Source organism: Dendrobates tinctorius, unplaced genomic scaffold (assembly GCF_039654945.1).
Source record: "Dendrobates tinctorius isolate UK_male_01 unplaced genomic scaffold, ASM3965494v1 ptg000077l, whole genome shotgun sequence".
Taxonomy (NCBI): Eukaryota; Metazoa; Chordata; class Amphibia; order Anura; family Dendrobatidae; genus Dendrobates; species Dendrobates tinctorius.
In genome coordinates this window covers 5,728,873-5,744,825 of record NW_027361745.1, presented here as the reverse complement: position 1 = coordinate 5,744,825, position 15,953 = coordinate 5,728,873, and the positions used below count along the sequence as shown (strand labels likewise).

The window sequence follows — 15,953 nt, the reverse complement described above, 5'->3', positions numbered from 1 at the left end:
CAGTATTATGGTAAACCAGAATTTTACATTTTTTGGAAAATGAAAAAAAAAAAAGGTTTATTGGGAACAACGATTGGGGAAGATGGTGACACTTTGAGGGTGTGGAGAGGCAAAGAATGGCTGGAAGGCGAGGAAGGGGTTCTAGGGGAAGGTTTCGACGAAAGTATTGAGGGAAGGGAGCTCAGGGATGGAACTGGAGGCAGGGTGAGACACATTAAGAGGAGAGGGGGGGGAGGGACAGACAAAGTTTTTTTTTCTGTATCCGGGAGTCTCCTGCTTGGACCTCTTGGCACGCTTTGACTTTGGTGACATGCTGGACCTGGTGGAACTTGGGTGGCTTTCCACAAAAAAATGGAATGGGGATCACACTTCTGCTGCTAATGCTCGGTGGTGGCACTCCTAGCAGGAGGAGCGCTGGCGGTGCTCCTAGAAGAAGTGGTGGCGGTACTCCTAGAAGGAGGAGCGGTGGCGGTGCTCCTAGCAGGAGGATTGGTGGCGGTGCTCCAAGAAGGTGGATCGGTGGCGGTGCTCCAAGAAGGTGGACTGGTGGCGGTGCTCCAAGAAGGTGGACCAGTGGCGGTGCTCCAGACAGGAGCAGCGATTACCATGGTGGTTGCGTGGGAGTGTCCAGCAGCACTTGGATTTGGGGTGGTGTAATGGTGTCCGGCTTGGCTTGGAATGCAGGTGGCCCTGCAGTGGTATGCAGCAGAAGTCGATAATGTGGTGAAGCTAGCCAGTGGTGGCACAGTTGGAAATGACACTACTGACTGCTGCACGTACTGACTCTGCTGCATAGCCTGGAAGTAAGCAGTGTTGCAGGCCTGCATCACATTCAGCTGTTGATCAGGACTAAGGTGTTCCGCCATGGCCATTCAATTTTGCTGAAAAATTGGTGCGCTGGTCTGTTGAGGTCGGCCTCCAGACGGTCAAGGCGACTGTCGACAGAGGGGAAGTGGTGGTCCATGTGGTTAAAACCGTGTTCCATGAGGGCAAAACCGCTTTCCACACTGTCTGACAGCGCCTTGAGGCTGTTCTGAAAGGCTGTGCTCAAGTGCATGAACTCGGGCATGACATTCCAGTCCAAGGCTTTCTGCCGCTGGCAGGAAGTGCCTGAAAAACCAGTGACAGAGACCTAGGACAGGGGAAGACCTGACATACCAGCTTCATGGTCTCCAGTTGTCTGTGTTGCCGACCTGCAAGCAGCTTCCTGGCTGTCGGATAGCTGGGACAGGTCCGAGGTCATTCGATGAAGAACCGCTCCAGGGACAGGTTGCAGGGTGCTGCTCCAGGTGCTGTGAAAGGAAAAGAAAAAACATTAGTATCATGCATTTAAAAGCACCAAGTGCTGTGGAATAGAAAAGCACAGAGTAAAAACAATACAATACAACAAAATATTTACTCTCTGGTGGCAAGGACCGGTCTTAGGAATGCCAACTCCCGATAATAGTGGTATTTTCTTCTGGTCCTTGCCGCTGAACCACTGCGAACCTGGCCCTCATCAAGAACATCCCTGTTGAAGCGGTCCTTCATCGAGCGCCAACGGGTTCTGACTTTGTTCACTGTGGGAATAACAAAGAAAAAAAATTATGCAATGCACTGCTGGCAAAATGTCTAATGTCTATCATCACACACCTGTGTGAACATGGCCAAAAGTCAATGTGGCATCACAGAGCAATACAATAAAAACTACACTCATTATTGACCATGATAACACAATTGTGTACCATGCTGGAATATATCTGGGGCATCACAAAGCATTGAAATACTTACTAAACTCCTTTTTTCCCCCATTGAGAAGCGTTGTACAAGCCTTCCATCAGCACTGCGGCCACCTCATTCCATAGCTGCCGGGTCACCACCTTTTCCGCATGCTGCTGGTCACAGCTGTCCCACAACGGGACACGCTCCTGGACCAGGTGGATCAGGGCCTCGTCCAGAACGATGTCTTCATTCCGTTAAGGAACCTATTTAAAAAAAGAAAAAACCGGATTACATACCGGTAATACTCTTTTGTAGAGTACACGACAGCACCCACTGAGAGAGGGGATCCGCCCCCGGAACAGGAAACCTACAGAGAGATAAATGGGGCGGTCCCCCTCGCTCCCTCAGTTTGGTTTCCTGTTCCTGGAAAGGAACCCGCAGAAGAGGATCTAAATCTTGGAAAGATTTGTAAATGAAAAAGATACAGAAAAGAAGAAAGATTGAAGATGAAAAACAGGACAGAAAAATAGGCAGGGGAAAAAAAAAAAAAAAAAACGGACAAAAAGTCAGGAGAGGATCAGATACACGGCTCAGCAGTCAGTATCACACAGGAGAGGATTAGATACACGGCTCAGCAGACAGTATCACACAGGAGAGGATTAGATACACAGCTCAGCAGTCAGTATCACACAGGAGAGGATTAGATACACAGCTCAGCAGACAGTATCACACAGGAGAGGATTAGATACACAGCTCAGCAGTCAGTATCACACAGGGGATGATTAGATACACAGCTCAGCAGACAGTATCACACAGGAGAGGATTACAGGTATTAGATGTGTGATACATTATACAACCCCTGGCAAACAATATGGAATCTCCGGCCTTGGAGGACGATCATTCAGTTGTTTAATTTTGAAGGGAAACAGCCGATCACAGACACGGAACAAAACGTCAATTCAAATGGCAACTTTCTGGCTTTAAGAAACACTAGAAGATAAAACTGTAATAGATAATGTATCTATTATCTATCTATTATCTGTCTTTCTGTCTGTGAATCCGCCTAATATCTTTCCTTCCCTCAATGTTGGATACAGATAAGTTTTATTGGATGGAGTAAATCGCCGGTCACATCTCTCTCAGTAGAAGCATGAAATCTCGTGTGTTTTCTCCATGCCGGGTCGCCGTCTCCTTATTTTTCTGGACAAAATACACAGACGGACAAAACTTTTTTTAGAGCCCACAACCCTTCACACCCCCACAATAAGGTCCTGGGATCTGTGAGGCGGCGCTGTCATTTACTTGGGGAATTCTCGCTTGGCAGCGAACAAAACACATCCAGCCGGGTTTTCCATCAAACATCGCAGTCCATGTGGTTTATTATGCAGCATAAACCGACAGGAGCAATCACCAAAACTTCACATAAACAGCAGAGCGTCCAGTATGGCTTCCCCCTGTAATCCCAGTGTTCACCCAGGGTGCTCAATGTCCAGCATACATTCTCTCTCAGCCTCATCTCTCACCCACATCAGGGTCTCCACATGGTTCCGTCACTCAGGCTGCAGACGTCCATATCCCTCCAGGGAACTTTCAGGCTCTGCAGCCATTACACACAGCCACACACCTGTTAGTCAGGAGACAGTCCTGCGCACGGGACCTTCCGCTCTGGACCAACCAGGTCCCTGCATTCACCACATGTGACCTACTCTGGCCACATTATATGGTCTATAGCCACGCCCACCGGGTCACGTGACTACGACCTCATCACAGGTCCTTCAGGCATTTTCACACTCTTTACAACCGTGCTTTAAACACACCCCCTGGGTGGGTTTGTAGGTAACCAGGCCCCCCTACTCTCTAGTTACCTGGAGACTTCTCCCTCACTTAGTAGCGCAGCACCTCAGCAATGTCCTTGCTGATCACACATACACAAGTCTCCATCTCAAAGCCACCCACTTTGAGATACATAACGGCCACTCAACACTCTGCCATTCATCCTTTCTCCAGGGACCTCCACACAGCGCCCCCTAGCAGACACAGTGGTTACTACACCACATATCACCGACATTGAAATTAAACAGCTTGTTCAGTAAGATAGACATTTTTTGGCCACAGCGATAAAACACAGATAAGGCAAATTTCACATTAGTGTTTTTTTGTGCAGCGCATCATGCACAATAGAAGTGCATGCAAAAATGCATCATGCATTTTTGCATGCGTTTGCATTTCTTATTTGCATTCGTTCTCCAGTGTGTAGACATGTTTTTGCTCTTAAAACGCATGCTCACAGAAACGAAGGCTTACGCATGTCCATGGACCCCGGCATCACTGCAGCACACAAAGCTCAGCGGTTTGTGCTGGACCCGAGGAAGATGAGCTCTACTTTACAGGGGTAAAAGCATTTGGGGACAACTTTTCTTAAAGTAGATGTGGAGACTTGAGGGTCAGTGGGCGCTCTCGTCCGCTGGGTGAGGGGTCTTTATAAAGACTGCATGGACCAGGGCTCATCCCACCTAATGCCCACACTCCTTCTCATGGGCAGAATACTCCTCAGATAACACAGGGCGAGGGTAAAACTGTGCAGCTATAGTTTACTGAGCCACCAGCAGACAAGAACATATAGAACAGTCCCAGTAAATATCCAAGATCATGCAAAAGATAATAGATAATACAGGGTGGGCCATTTATAGGGATAGACCTGAGTGGGTCATTTATAAAGTTGGATCCAAAATGGCCAACTTCAAAATGGCCGCCATGGTCACCACCCATCTTGAAAAGTTTCCCCCTCCCATATACTAATGTGTCACAAACAGGAAGTTGATATCACCAACTATTCCCATTTTATTTAGGTGTAGCCATATACATGGCCCACCCTGTAGATAGCTAATCTATATATATAATTGCCTTAAATTGTCTGTCATCCACTTCCGTCTGGATGTCCCCGAATCCCACAATCCACTGCACCACACGCGAATTATGCCAACTGCCATTTTGGTACAACCAAGTGATGCCGCTCGGATACAGTACGCAGCTGTGATCCAGAAAGCACCGCCGCTGGGATCCCAGATGTCGCTCAGATCCAGGCCACCGCTGTGATCCCAACCACTGCTGCGATTCCAACCGCCCCTGGGATCCCAGCTGCTGCTCGGATAAAGGCCGCCACTGCGATCATGAGGCTGTGAAAGGGGTGTAATGAGGGGGTGTAATAAAGGGGGTATAATGAATGGGTGTAATGAGAGGGGAGTAATGAGAGGGATGCCACCACAGGACCCCCACCAGGACCCACTGCCTGACTACACGTGCCGGATCCCGCCGCTGCCTGCCCACCTACTCTGTGCAGTCACAGCCGGCAGGAAAGACTGCGGCTTGTGCTGGAGATTGAGTGCAGCCACCCTCTGGTGGCGCCGCACACCATCTCCAGCACAACTGCAAAACACCATCTTACATGCCGGTTGTGACTGCATGGAATTGGGAGGGCCACCACCCCCAGCGCCACAAAGCTGCCCCCATCGAGATGTTACTGCCCTCCCAATGCTATCGCACATCTAGTAGATAGATAATAGATTATTGATATATAATAGATAGATAAATAGATAAAGACAAAAAATGGGAAGCAGCTTTCCAAAAATTACTTGAAGAGTAAAGTGGACTTTATTGGATCCACATGGCGTGGCGACGTTTCGGCTCCCAAGAGCCTTTATCCTGCATGATCCCCCTTACTCTTGAAATAATTTTTGGAGTGCTACTGACCATTTTTCATTTTTATATATTTGACAAGTATACAGATTGTTTGCAGGGAGGCCTGTGCACCCACCTATTTGGAAAGTGTTCTGCTCTATTTTTTTCTAAAATAGATAAATAAATAGATAGATAGATACCGTATTTTTCGGACTGTAAGATGCACCGGACCATAAGACGCACCCCAAATTTTCAGAAGGAAAATAGGGAAAAAATAATGTGTCAAATGGGGGTCAATCTTAGTGCAAATTCAGCATACCAGGGAAGGGATCTGGCACAGGTGGAGGATTGGTCACAGGGGTCATTCAGTGGTCCAGGCTGGCGCGGTGGCGGCAGCTCTGTGCTGGGGCAGGTGGGCTGTACTGAGGCAGTTTGGTTGTGCTGGGGCAGGTGGGCTGTGCTGTGCTGGGGGAGGTGGGCTGTGCTGGGGGAGGTGGGCTGTGCTGGGGTAGCTGGGCAGTGCTGGGGCAGCTGGGCTGTGCTGTGGCCGCTGGGCTGTGCTGGGGCAGGTGGACTGCGCTAGGGAAGCTGGGCTGTGCTGAGGGAGGTGGGCTGTGCTGTGCTGGGGCAGCTGGGCTGTGCTAGGGCAGCTGGGCTGTGCTAGAGCAGCTGGGCTGTGCTGGGGCAGCTGGGCTGTGCTGGGGCATGTGGGCTGTGCTGGGGTAGGTGGGCTGTGGTGTGGTGGTGGTGGCGGGATGTGCTCCGGTGCAGGGGCGGCGGATCTGATGCAGGAGCAGCGGCTCCGCCAGCATTTCCTCAAAGCCCGTAGGCCATCGCACATCTGTTGCTGGCTGCTGCCATGTTGCGGTGGCCTCCGGGAACATGGATGCCGGGAAGATGGCCGCCAGTCCGGGGATGGCGCATGCTCAGGTTCAGATCTCGTCCCGAGATCTCGGGAGACGAGATGCAAATCTTGGCAATGAGATCTCATCCCGAGATCTCGGGACAAGATCTGAACCTGAGCATGCGCCGTCCCCGGACCGGCGGCCATCTTCTCGGCATCCATGTTCCCGGAGGCGACCGCAACATGGCAGCAGCCAGCAACAGATGTGCGAGGGCCTCTGGACTTTGAGGAAATGCCGGCGGAGCCCCGAGAGCCGCTACCCCTGCACCGGAGCATAGCCCGCTGCCACCACCGCACCACAGAGCCCCGTGGCACCAGCACCAGCCACCAGCCATGGTCGCAAGTAAGTATATTGCGACCATAAGACGCACCCCCCACTTTCCCAAAAAATTTTGGGGGAAAAAGTGCATCTTATGGTCCGAAAAATACGGTAATAGATAGATAACAGTTATTCTTCCCACAATAAAAGTAACACATTGTGAAATTTTCCTACAGACAGCGAGAGCTGCATAAAATGCCAAAACGACAAATGGCCAAATGAGAAGAAAGAACAATGTCTGCCTAAAGTGGTGGAGTTCATCTCTTACCAGAATGACACAATGGCTTCTGTATTCTCCTGTATCTCGGTCTTCGGATGTCTTGTGACCGGCTTCACTTTTGGGATATTTATTTCCTACCGGGACACTCCCATTGTGAGAGCCAATAACCGGAACCTGAGTTACCTCCTCCTGGTCTCCATCTTTCTCAGCTTTCTCTCTGTGTTTTTGTTCCTTGGACGACCCAATAATGTAACTTGTAGATTACGTGAAACCAGTTTTGGATTTTTCTTCTCAGTAGCCGTCTCTTCACTTCTCGCCAAGACTGTCATGGTTTGTGTTGCTTTTAAGTCCACCAAGCCTGGAAGCACTTGGAGAAAATGGCTGAATGTCAAACTGCCCTATACCATAGTGTTGTCGTGTTCATCCCTTCAGGTTGTAATCTGTGTTTTCTGGTTGTCTATTTCTCCACCATTCCAAGATCTGGACGCTGAGTCTTATCCTGGGATTCTCATCATTCAGTGTAATGAAGGCTCAGATATCTGGTTCTACTCCATGTTGGGTTATCTGGGGCTCCTGGCAGCTGTGAACTTTTTCCTGGCTTTCTTGGTGAGGACATTACCGGACAGTTTCAATGAGGCAAAGTACATCACCTTCAGCATGCTGGTGTTCATCAGTGTCTGGATTTCCATGATCCCGGCTTATCTGAGCACCAGGGGGAAGACCATGGTGGCTGTGGAGATATTTGCAGTGATGGCTTCCAGTGCTGGACTTTTAGGTTGTGTGTTTTTCCCTAAATGCTTTATTATTTTGTTTAAATCTGGAATGAATAAAAAGACGGAGCTGCTCGGAAAAAGAAAGGAATGACTGCACAATATGAGGAACCACTGATAATAATGACTAATTCTGTACATTAATCCCATAGAAACCATTATAAAGTAAGATGCAAGATTCTCTATCAACCTGTGCATGAAATAAACATTTACACATTTCTTATCCCGTTACCTCCAGTAATTGATGCATTTATCAGGACGTCCCATATTTGTATTAGAGTTTGGGAAATGTAGAAATTTCTCTGAGGTTTTGGTAAATTATCTGCTTCCTCCTTACAGAGAATCTTTTACCAGTTTCTCCATGATAAACCGGACTCATCATGGAATAGCGGCTGCAGAGCTGAGCACAACACAGCTTTTATCTTATAATGTCTCATCTCCATTGTGGAGATACGAGTTTAGAAATATAGGTTATAATTTATGAAGAGCCCAACTGGGCATCACCAGAGATTTTTTATCTGGGAGTGAGCAGGGAAAAAAAGGAATACGTCTCTAGAATGTCAAAAGAACATCTTTCTCCTATGATAGTAATGATAGATAGTCCTGCTCCCAACCCTGATCTCTGCCCAATATCTACTGCAGAGTGTGATTACAAACATCTTTAGTTTCATCTCTCAGCAGTGAGTGTGGGAGGAGGAATTACAGCTGTACTGACCGTCCATTGAGGGGAGAGCTGCAACTGCTCCATTGGGCTTATAATAAATTATAGCCTAAACTTCACAACTAAAGTTGAGCGAAACGGGTCAAAAAAATTCTAAAGTCGCCGACTTTCACCAAAGTCGGGTTTCATGAAACGAAACTCGACCTTAGCGTGAAGTCAGCCACGAGGTCGGCGACCATCGCGCCAAAGTCACGTTTCAAAAGATGCTTTAGCGCCCTTTTTCAGCCAATCAGGAAGAACGGACACTGTGGGCAACGTGATGACATAGGCAGCAGTTACCACCACGTTTGTGAAGGGCATGCAAGTGATTGGCTTGCTTTGTGGGGCGTCACAGGGGGTATAAAAGGGCGTGCACGCCGACCGCCATGTTACTTATGCTGATCTCAGAATAGGGAGAGCTGCTGCTGCTGTTGATTCTGTAGGGAGAGCGTTAGGCAGGGAAGAAGATACCAAAAATCACTTCTGTTGCTAGCGATTTTGCCTGTACAACACACCAGTTACTGTGCAGTGCAAGGTGAGGCTATATTTTGTTGCATCAGCTCTGTTGGTTATTAGCCTGCCTTTTAAGGCTCCCTGATAGCTGCATTGCTGTTTTCACACTGCTGAGCAAACTGCTTTTTTCAAAGCAATCCAAATTTTATTGTTTTGTCCTGGTGAGTTACTGAGCGTTCATTTTTTCACACACCGTACAGCGGTGTACGCTTCTCACACAGTACCGTGTACCGGATGTTATCACGGACAAATTGAAGCTATCTGTGTGTGACTCTGTAAGGAAAAGCCAAGGAGTTTGTCCGTTCTTATAGACCTACACTCTAGGGAGATTCCAATTCTGCCCAATTCTATGGTTCTAGAAAGTTTTACACCCCGGAAGTTCGCCCCCAGAAATTTGCCCCCAGCAGTTCGCCCCCAGCAGTTCGCCCCCAGTTACATTTCGTCCCCGTACGGTTCGCCCCCAGCAGTTCGCCCCCGCCAGTTCGCCCCCGGATTTTTCACCCCCGGATTTTTCACCCCTGGTGGATGTTTCGCCCCCAGCAGTTCGCCCCCGGATTTTTCGCCCCCAGCAGTTCGCCCCTGGATTTTTCACCCCCAGCAGTTCGTCCCTGGATGTTTCACCCCAGCAGTTCGCCCCTGGATGTTTAGCCCCCAGCAGTTCACCCCTGGATTTTTCGCCCCCAGATTTTTCACCACCGGAAGTTCGCCCCCGGATGTTTCGCACCCTGGTAGTTTGCCCCCGGATGTGTGTACCCTGTTTTGCCCCCAAAATTTTGTGTTTGGATGTTTCGCCAGTTTGTCCTTGTGGTTCATGAATTCCCGTCCGTCATCAATTCACATGTCACATAAGTACTGTACAGAGTGCTGCACTTTTGTGACATTTTAAATCAACTGTTTCCATCTGTAAACCTCACAGCTGATTGCATTATAGTGTCAGAGCATTTTGCCGCAATTTTAACAAGACATTTTCCAAAATGTTTCTGACACGTTTTTGTGTTACATAAACATAACATGAAAAAAATAAACGGATTTAAAAAATGTAGTGTGAATATGGCCTGATTTATGTGGGGAATGTAAACCACTCTAAAATCAAAACATTTTGTGAACTTTTACCTGACCCAGCACTGAGCTGCTTTTTTGCAAGTTTTGTTGCAGATGTAGCAATTTTCATGTCAGGTGTCCGGCAAGTTACATTAGACGAGCTCTTATTCCATCTTTACATCAGAATATAGCAGTGTCTGAAATCTCTACAGAGAGGTGTACTAGCACCAAACATCAGTCAGCTTCCACAGCATCCACTTTCTACAAGTATGAATTCAGTTCTATCCAAACGTGGGAAGAAGAAGTTGGTCTACGAGAATCACATTTACGTATCTTCCAAACGGTCGGCTGACGATGTCCTTTCCATCTGGGTCTGTGAAAAACGGTTGACTTGCAAGTAACCAATCCCCACAACCACGCAGCACAAGCAGCAAGACCGGAAGCCATCCGACTTGTCAAAGAGGCGGTCACCAGGGCAAGGACAACACAGGAGACACCATCACAGATTCTCACAGAAGTCATTTCAGGAGCCCATTCTAATGTTGTAGCGCTTCTCCCAAGGAAAGCATCACTGAAGAGGACAATACGATTTTCAAGGCAACGTGGCAATATTCCGTGGTTGCCCCAAACCCTTGATCAACTTGTTATTACCCAGGAGTTCCAGGGGATCAGTATTGATGGTATCCAGCAGCAGTTCCTTCTGCAGGACTCTGGTAAGCATTTAACATTTCCATTATATAGAATTATTGCAAAGTTTATGTTGCACAAATGTGAAAATTTATCTATTACAAAGTGCTGATATAGAATTATATATAGAATACTATGTGATTATTTTACCTTAAAGGGAAACTTTGAGGACAGTGTAATGTCGGGTGAGGCCTGCTGATTCCAACTATGCCTCACTTTTTTAGTTGCAGTCTGATTCTCTGCTCAGTCCTGCCTTTGAGATACAGTGGCCTGCCATGTTCATAAGCAGAGTGGTAACCTTGTCCACCAACCATGATTTGCAGGTATCCAGCCATAGTCAATCACAGCCAGAGGACGAGGTTGTCGCATCAGACCCTCATCACTAGATGTCAATTTTAGTGTAGAATTTCCTGCTATAAATTAGCTGCAGATTGTCTGCTGCAACTCCTTAGTGCATGTGAATGGACCTTAAGGATTCATTAACATGTCTCCTAACCTCTGCCCTGCCCCTCTAGCCATGCCCCCTGCCAACAGCTTGAAATGAAGTTCCAATGCTGAATTAGTGCTGGGAAGAGGGTACACCATGCCCCGCTAGGTGCCGGTCACTTACCGGAACATGGCAGGTTAATATTCACCACCTGCTGCCACACGCTGCTTTGATACAGGACCTGGAATGATGTATGCAATCATGTGATCGCTCACGCCTCAGGATCTGTATCGAAGCAGAGTGAGGAAAGCAGCGCAGTAGCAGCAGGCGGTATTAGTTTATCCTTGCCATGCTCCAGGAGGAGACAGGCACCTACTAGAGCATGACAGATCCAGGGGGCCCGCTGTTCATGGGCGCATTACACCCCTTGGCGGCAGGCCCCTGACGGCCCGAGGGCAGTGGCGTCCCCTGCCTACCTGGTAGGTACACCACTGCTGCACTGCAGGTCATTTTTTTTTAACTGTGCATCTTTTCATCAGCATGTGGATGGGATTTAGACCTTTACGCTGCATATGACCCCGACCTAATGACCCGTTGAGTTAGTATGTTTTTTTCACAAATACTTCTTACATGTTTGCTTGTTTTTCCTGATGTGAACCTTTTATTATCATGGAATTCTGCATTTTGCTAGTTTCTGCCGCCGATATTCCTTTCACGACTTTGAAAATGTGACATTTTTGAATCTTGGAGGCATTTTTAAAGAGGAATATATCATTTTCCACTGGGACAATACATGTTGTAGAAAAAGCTATTGTTTAGCTCCTTCACACCAGATTTTGCTTCAATTTAATGTTTTTGTTATAAAATCAGAAAATCTGAAACTAAATGTGAGTTTTTAATGTGAGATATGAACAACGGATGCTTCTGATTAGGAAAATTTACTGTGAATTCATCCCAAAATTCTCTGTTGTGCATCCGCCCTTTTTGCGCTGCACTGAGCACACAAAAATGCACGTTTGGCGCACGTGGGCGCAGCACAAAATGGGCGGATGCACAGACAAAAGTGTACCAGTGCACGACCAGCATACCCAACGCTAAGAATAGGGTATGCTGATCGCATGCAGCTGACAGGAGGGGGCGCAGCCGGAGGCGGAGCTTAGCGGCGGCCCTGCGCTGCGCACAGTAATGCTAATGTGAAACTAGCCTAAGTGTCCAAGAAAAAATATGCAACTCCAGGTAGAGAAAAGTTAATTCATGTGGCACAAATGACCAGAGTACATATCAGAGATTTGAAAGCTAAGGTATAAGGAAGATATATAAAAGAAAAAGTGTTGCTACATTACCTTAAGTAGTGGAGGTACCCCATCGCGCGTTTCACATTTGCTTTTTCAAGGGGAGTGTGTTTTTTAATATAATCAGGTAAAATTACCATTGGGTATCTCTTATACAGGGTGCTGCTACCTCCTGGACTAGCGCGTCCACCCCGACGCGCGTTTCAGCTCCTTTCTCAAAGGGCCTGCTACCAACCATGTGTCTCCATTATTTATATCTCCCAGCCACAGCGTGGTATACCACGCGACCGGAAGTGACACTCACCACCCGGATGTGACGTGTCACATCCCAGTGGTAAGCGTTACTTCCAGTCGCGCGGACCAGAAGTGACCAAATTTATCTGATTATATTTGTGGAGTATTATTGTAATTATGGGTATGAGGGTTATTGCCAAGAAAGCGGCATTGTTTTATGGTGGACATCTAGATCATAATCTGTGATGTGGCCTATACACCTTGCGATATAATTATGGCTATATTAATATTTGTAGTAGTTTATTATTAGGGCTTTTTCAGTTCTGCCCCTTGTAGCTGCAATATATTGCTGGCAGTCCCTGTGTCTATCTGTTTTCGTGGTAGCTGTCTCTTCCTGGATTTGCGCGTTAATTATGAATTAATGAGTGACTGTGAGCAGTGAGTGTATCTGTACTCTCCTACTTCCCCAGTTTTGGCAGTATGGTTTTAATGAATTTGTTTCAATAAAAATGATATTTTTATACACACAAATAATTGCCTTGTGATCATCCTTTTTCCTATGGTTCTATGAGGTACCTGCAGACGCGGAGGGTCTTCTTCAGTCCTCTTCCATGCACTTCCACATTGTGTGAATGTCATCGTACCCGTGGGAATCCCTTTCATTATTCCTAGCTAGGGATTCCCTTGATCAAGGAGACTCTCCACACAGGTAGGGACCTCGGCAAAGGGGAGAGAAGTGATTTTTCTTTTTTGATGAGCAAACTCCAAACATTGCCTGTTTGGGGTCGGTGTGGTTGAACCCGAGCAGGCAATGTTCGATACGAAACCTGAACTTTCCAGATTGGGTTTGCTCATCACTAGAGTTGAGCGATACCGTCCGATACTTCAAAGTATCGTATCGGATGGTATCGGCCGATCTTTAAAAAAAGTATCGGTATCGCCGATTCCGATACCGGAAGTCCCATTCAAGTCTATGGGACTTCCGGTATCGGAATAAGAAAAACCCTTTCCTGCCCTTGTACAGCCTCTCTGGGGTCTGTACAGGCCTTTCGGGGGGCTGTGCCGGCCTGCCAGGGGGTCTGTGCAGGCTCCGGTGGTCTGTGCCGGCCTGCCGGTGGTCTGTGCAGGCTCCGGGGGGCTGTGCCGGCCTGCCGGGGGGCTGTGCAGGCTCCGGGGGGCTGTGCCGGCCTGCCGGGGGGCTGTGCCGGCCTGCCGGGGGGCTGTGCCGGCCTGCCGGTGGTCTGTGCAGGCTCCGGGGGTCTGTGCAGGCATCGTCCGATGGGACTACAAGTCCCATCGGGCGATGCCTGCTACCATGACAGTGATTGACACATTAGCCAATGATGGGACAGTAGTAGTCCCATCATCCGGCTAATGTGTTAAATGTAAAAAAAAAAAAAAAAAAAAAAATTACATGCTACATACATACAACATGCATACTACATACATGCTACATTCATACTACATACTACATACATGCTACATTCATACTACATGCAACATACATACTACATATATACTACATGCATGCTCCATACATACTGCATGCTACATACATACCACATATATACTACATACATACTACATGCATGCTACATGCATGCTACATGCTACATACATAACACATATATACTACATGCATGCTACATACATACTACATGCTACATACTACATATATACTACATGCATGCTACATACTACATGCTACATACATACTACATATATACTACATGCATGCTACATACATACTGCATGCTACATGCATGCTACATACATACTACATACATACTACATGCTACATACATACTACATATATACTACATACATACTACATACATACTACATGCATGCTACATGCATGCTACATACATACCACATACATAACACATATATACTACATGCATGCTACATACATACTACATGCTACATACATACCATATACATACTACATGCATGCTACATACATGCTACATACATACTACATGCTACATACATACTACATATATACTACATGCATGCTACATACATACTACATGCTACATACATACTACATATATACTACATGCATGCTACATACATACTACATGCTACATACATACTACATATATACTACATGCATGCTACATACATACTGCATGCTACATGCATGCTACATACATACTACATACATACTACATGCTACATACATACCACATATATACTACATACATACAATACATTCATACAATACATACATAGACATACAGTACATATAACATAGAGTAACATACTTACCAATACTTGTCACATTGTTCCCCGAAGCCATTGTCTTTCCGGAATAAATATTAACATAACAAACCACAAAAATACTCACCCACGATCCGAAGCAGTCCACGAGTGTGTCCCACGACGATCTTGGGTAGAGAACTGCAGCATCAGCTGTTGCTGCCGTTCTCTACGAGCTGCAGAAATCCAATGACGGAAGGTAGGTATCCTTCCGCACTGTATTCCTCCGCCACTTAAAAAAAAAAAAAGTCCCTAGTCTCACTTTATGCCATTGCTGTGTGGGAAATTCCCACGCAGCAATGGCATAAAGTGAGACTAGGGACTTTTTTTTTTTTAAGTGGCGGAGGAATACAGTGCGGAAGGATACCTACCTTCCGTCATTGGATTCCTGCAGCCCGTAGAGAACGGCAGCATCATCTGATGCTGCAGTTCTCTACCCAAGATCGTCGTGGGACACACTCGTGGACTGCTTCGGATCGTGGGTGAGTATTTTTGTGGTTTGTTATGTTAATATTTATTCCGGAAAGACAATGGCTTCGGGGAACAATGTGACAAGTATTGGTAAGTATGTTACTCTATGTTATATGTACTGTATGTCTATGTATGTATTGTATGAATGTATTGTATGTATGTAGTATATATGTGGTATGTATGTAGCATGTAGTATGTATGTAGTATGTATGTAGCATGCATGTAGCATGTAGTATGTATGTAGCATGCATGTAGTATATATGTAGTATGTATGTAGCATGCATGTAGTATATATGTAGCATGTATGTAGTATGTATGTGGTATGTATGTAGCATGTAGTATGTATGTAGCATGCATGTAGTATATATGTAGTATGTATGTAGCATGTAGTATGTATGTAGTATGTATGTGGTATGTATGTAGCATGTAGTATGTATGTAGCATGCATGTAGTATATATGTAGTATGTAGTATGTATGTAGTATGTATGTGGTATGTATGTAGCATGTAGTATGTATGTAGCATGCATGTAGTATATATGTAGTATGTAGTATGTATGTAGTATGTATGTGGTATGTATGTAGCATGTAGTATGTATGTAGCATGCATGTAGCATGCATGTAGTATGTATGTAGCATGCATGTAGTATGTATGTAGCATGCATGTAGTATGTATGTAGTATGTATGTAGTATGTATGTAGCATGCAGTATGTATGTAGCATGTATGTAGTA

At 46.3% G+C, this 15,953-nt stretch overlaps 1 protein-coding gene across 1 annotated transcript in view; it reads left to right on the top strand.

Annotated features, from left to right (window-relative positions):
- The window catches only part of LOC141096664 (vomeronasal type-2 receptor 26-like), a 39,906-nt gene extending 32,220 nt beyond the window's left edge, over nt 1-7,686 (top strand). The window contains exon 3 of the mRNA XM_073583377.1: nt 6,779-7,686. Coding sequence (XP_073439478.1) covers nt 6,779-7,686 — 908 coding nt within the window. The remainder of the gene's footprint in view (nt 1-6,778) is intronic.
- Nucleotides 7,687-15,953: the final 8,267 nt, after the last annotated feature.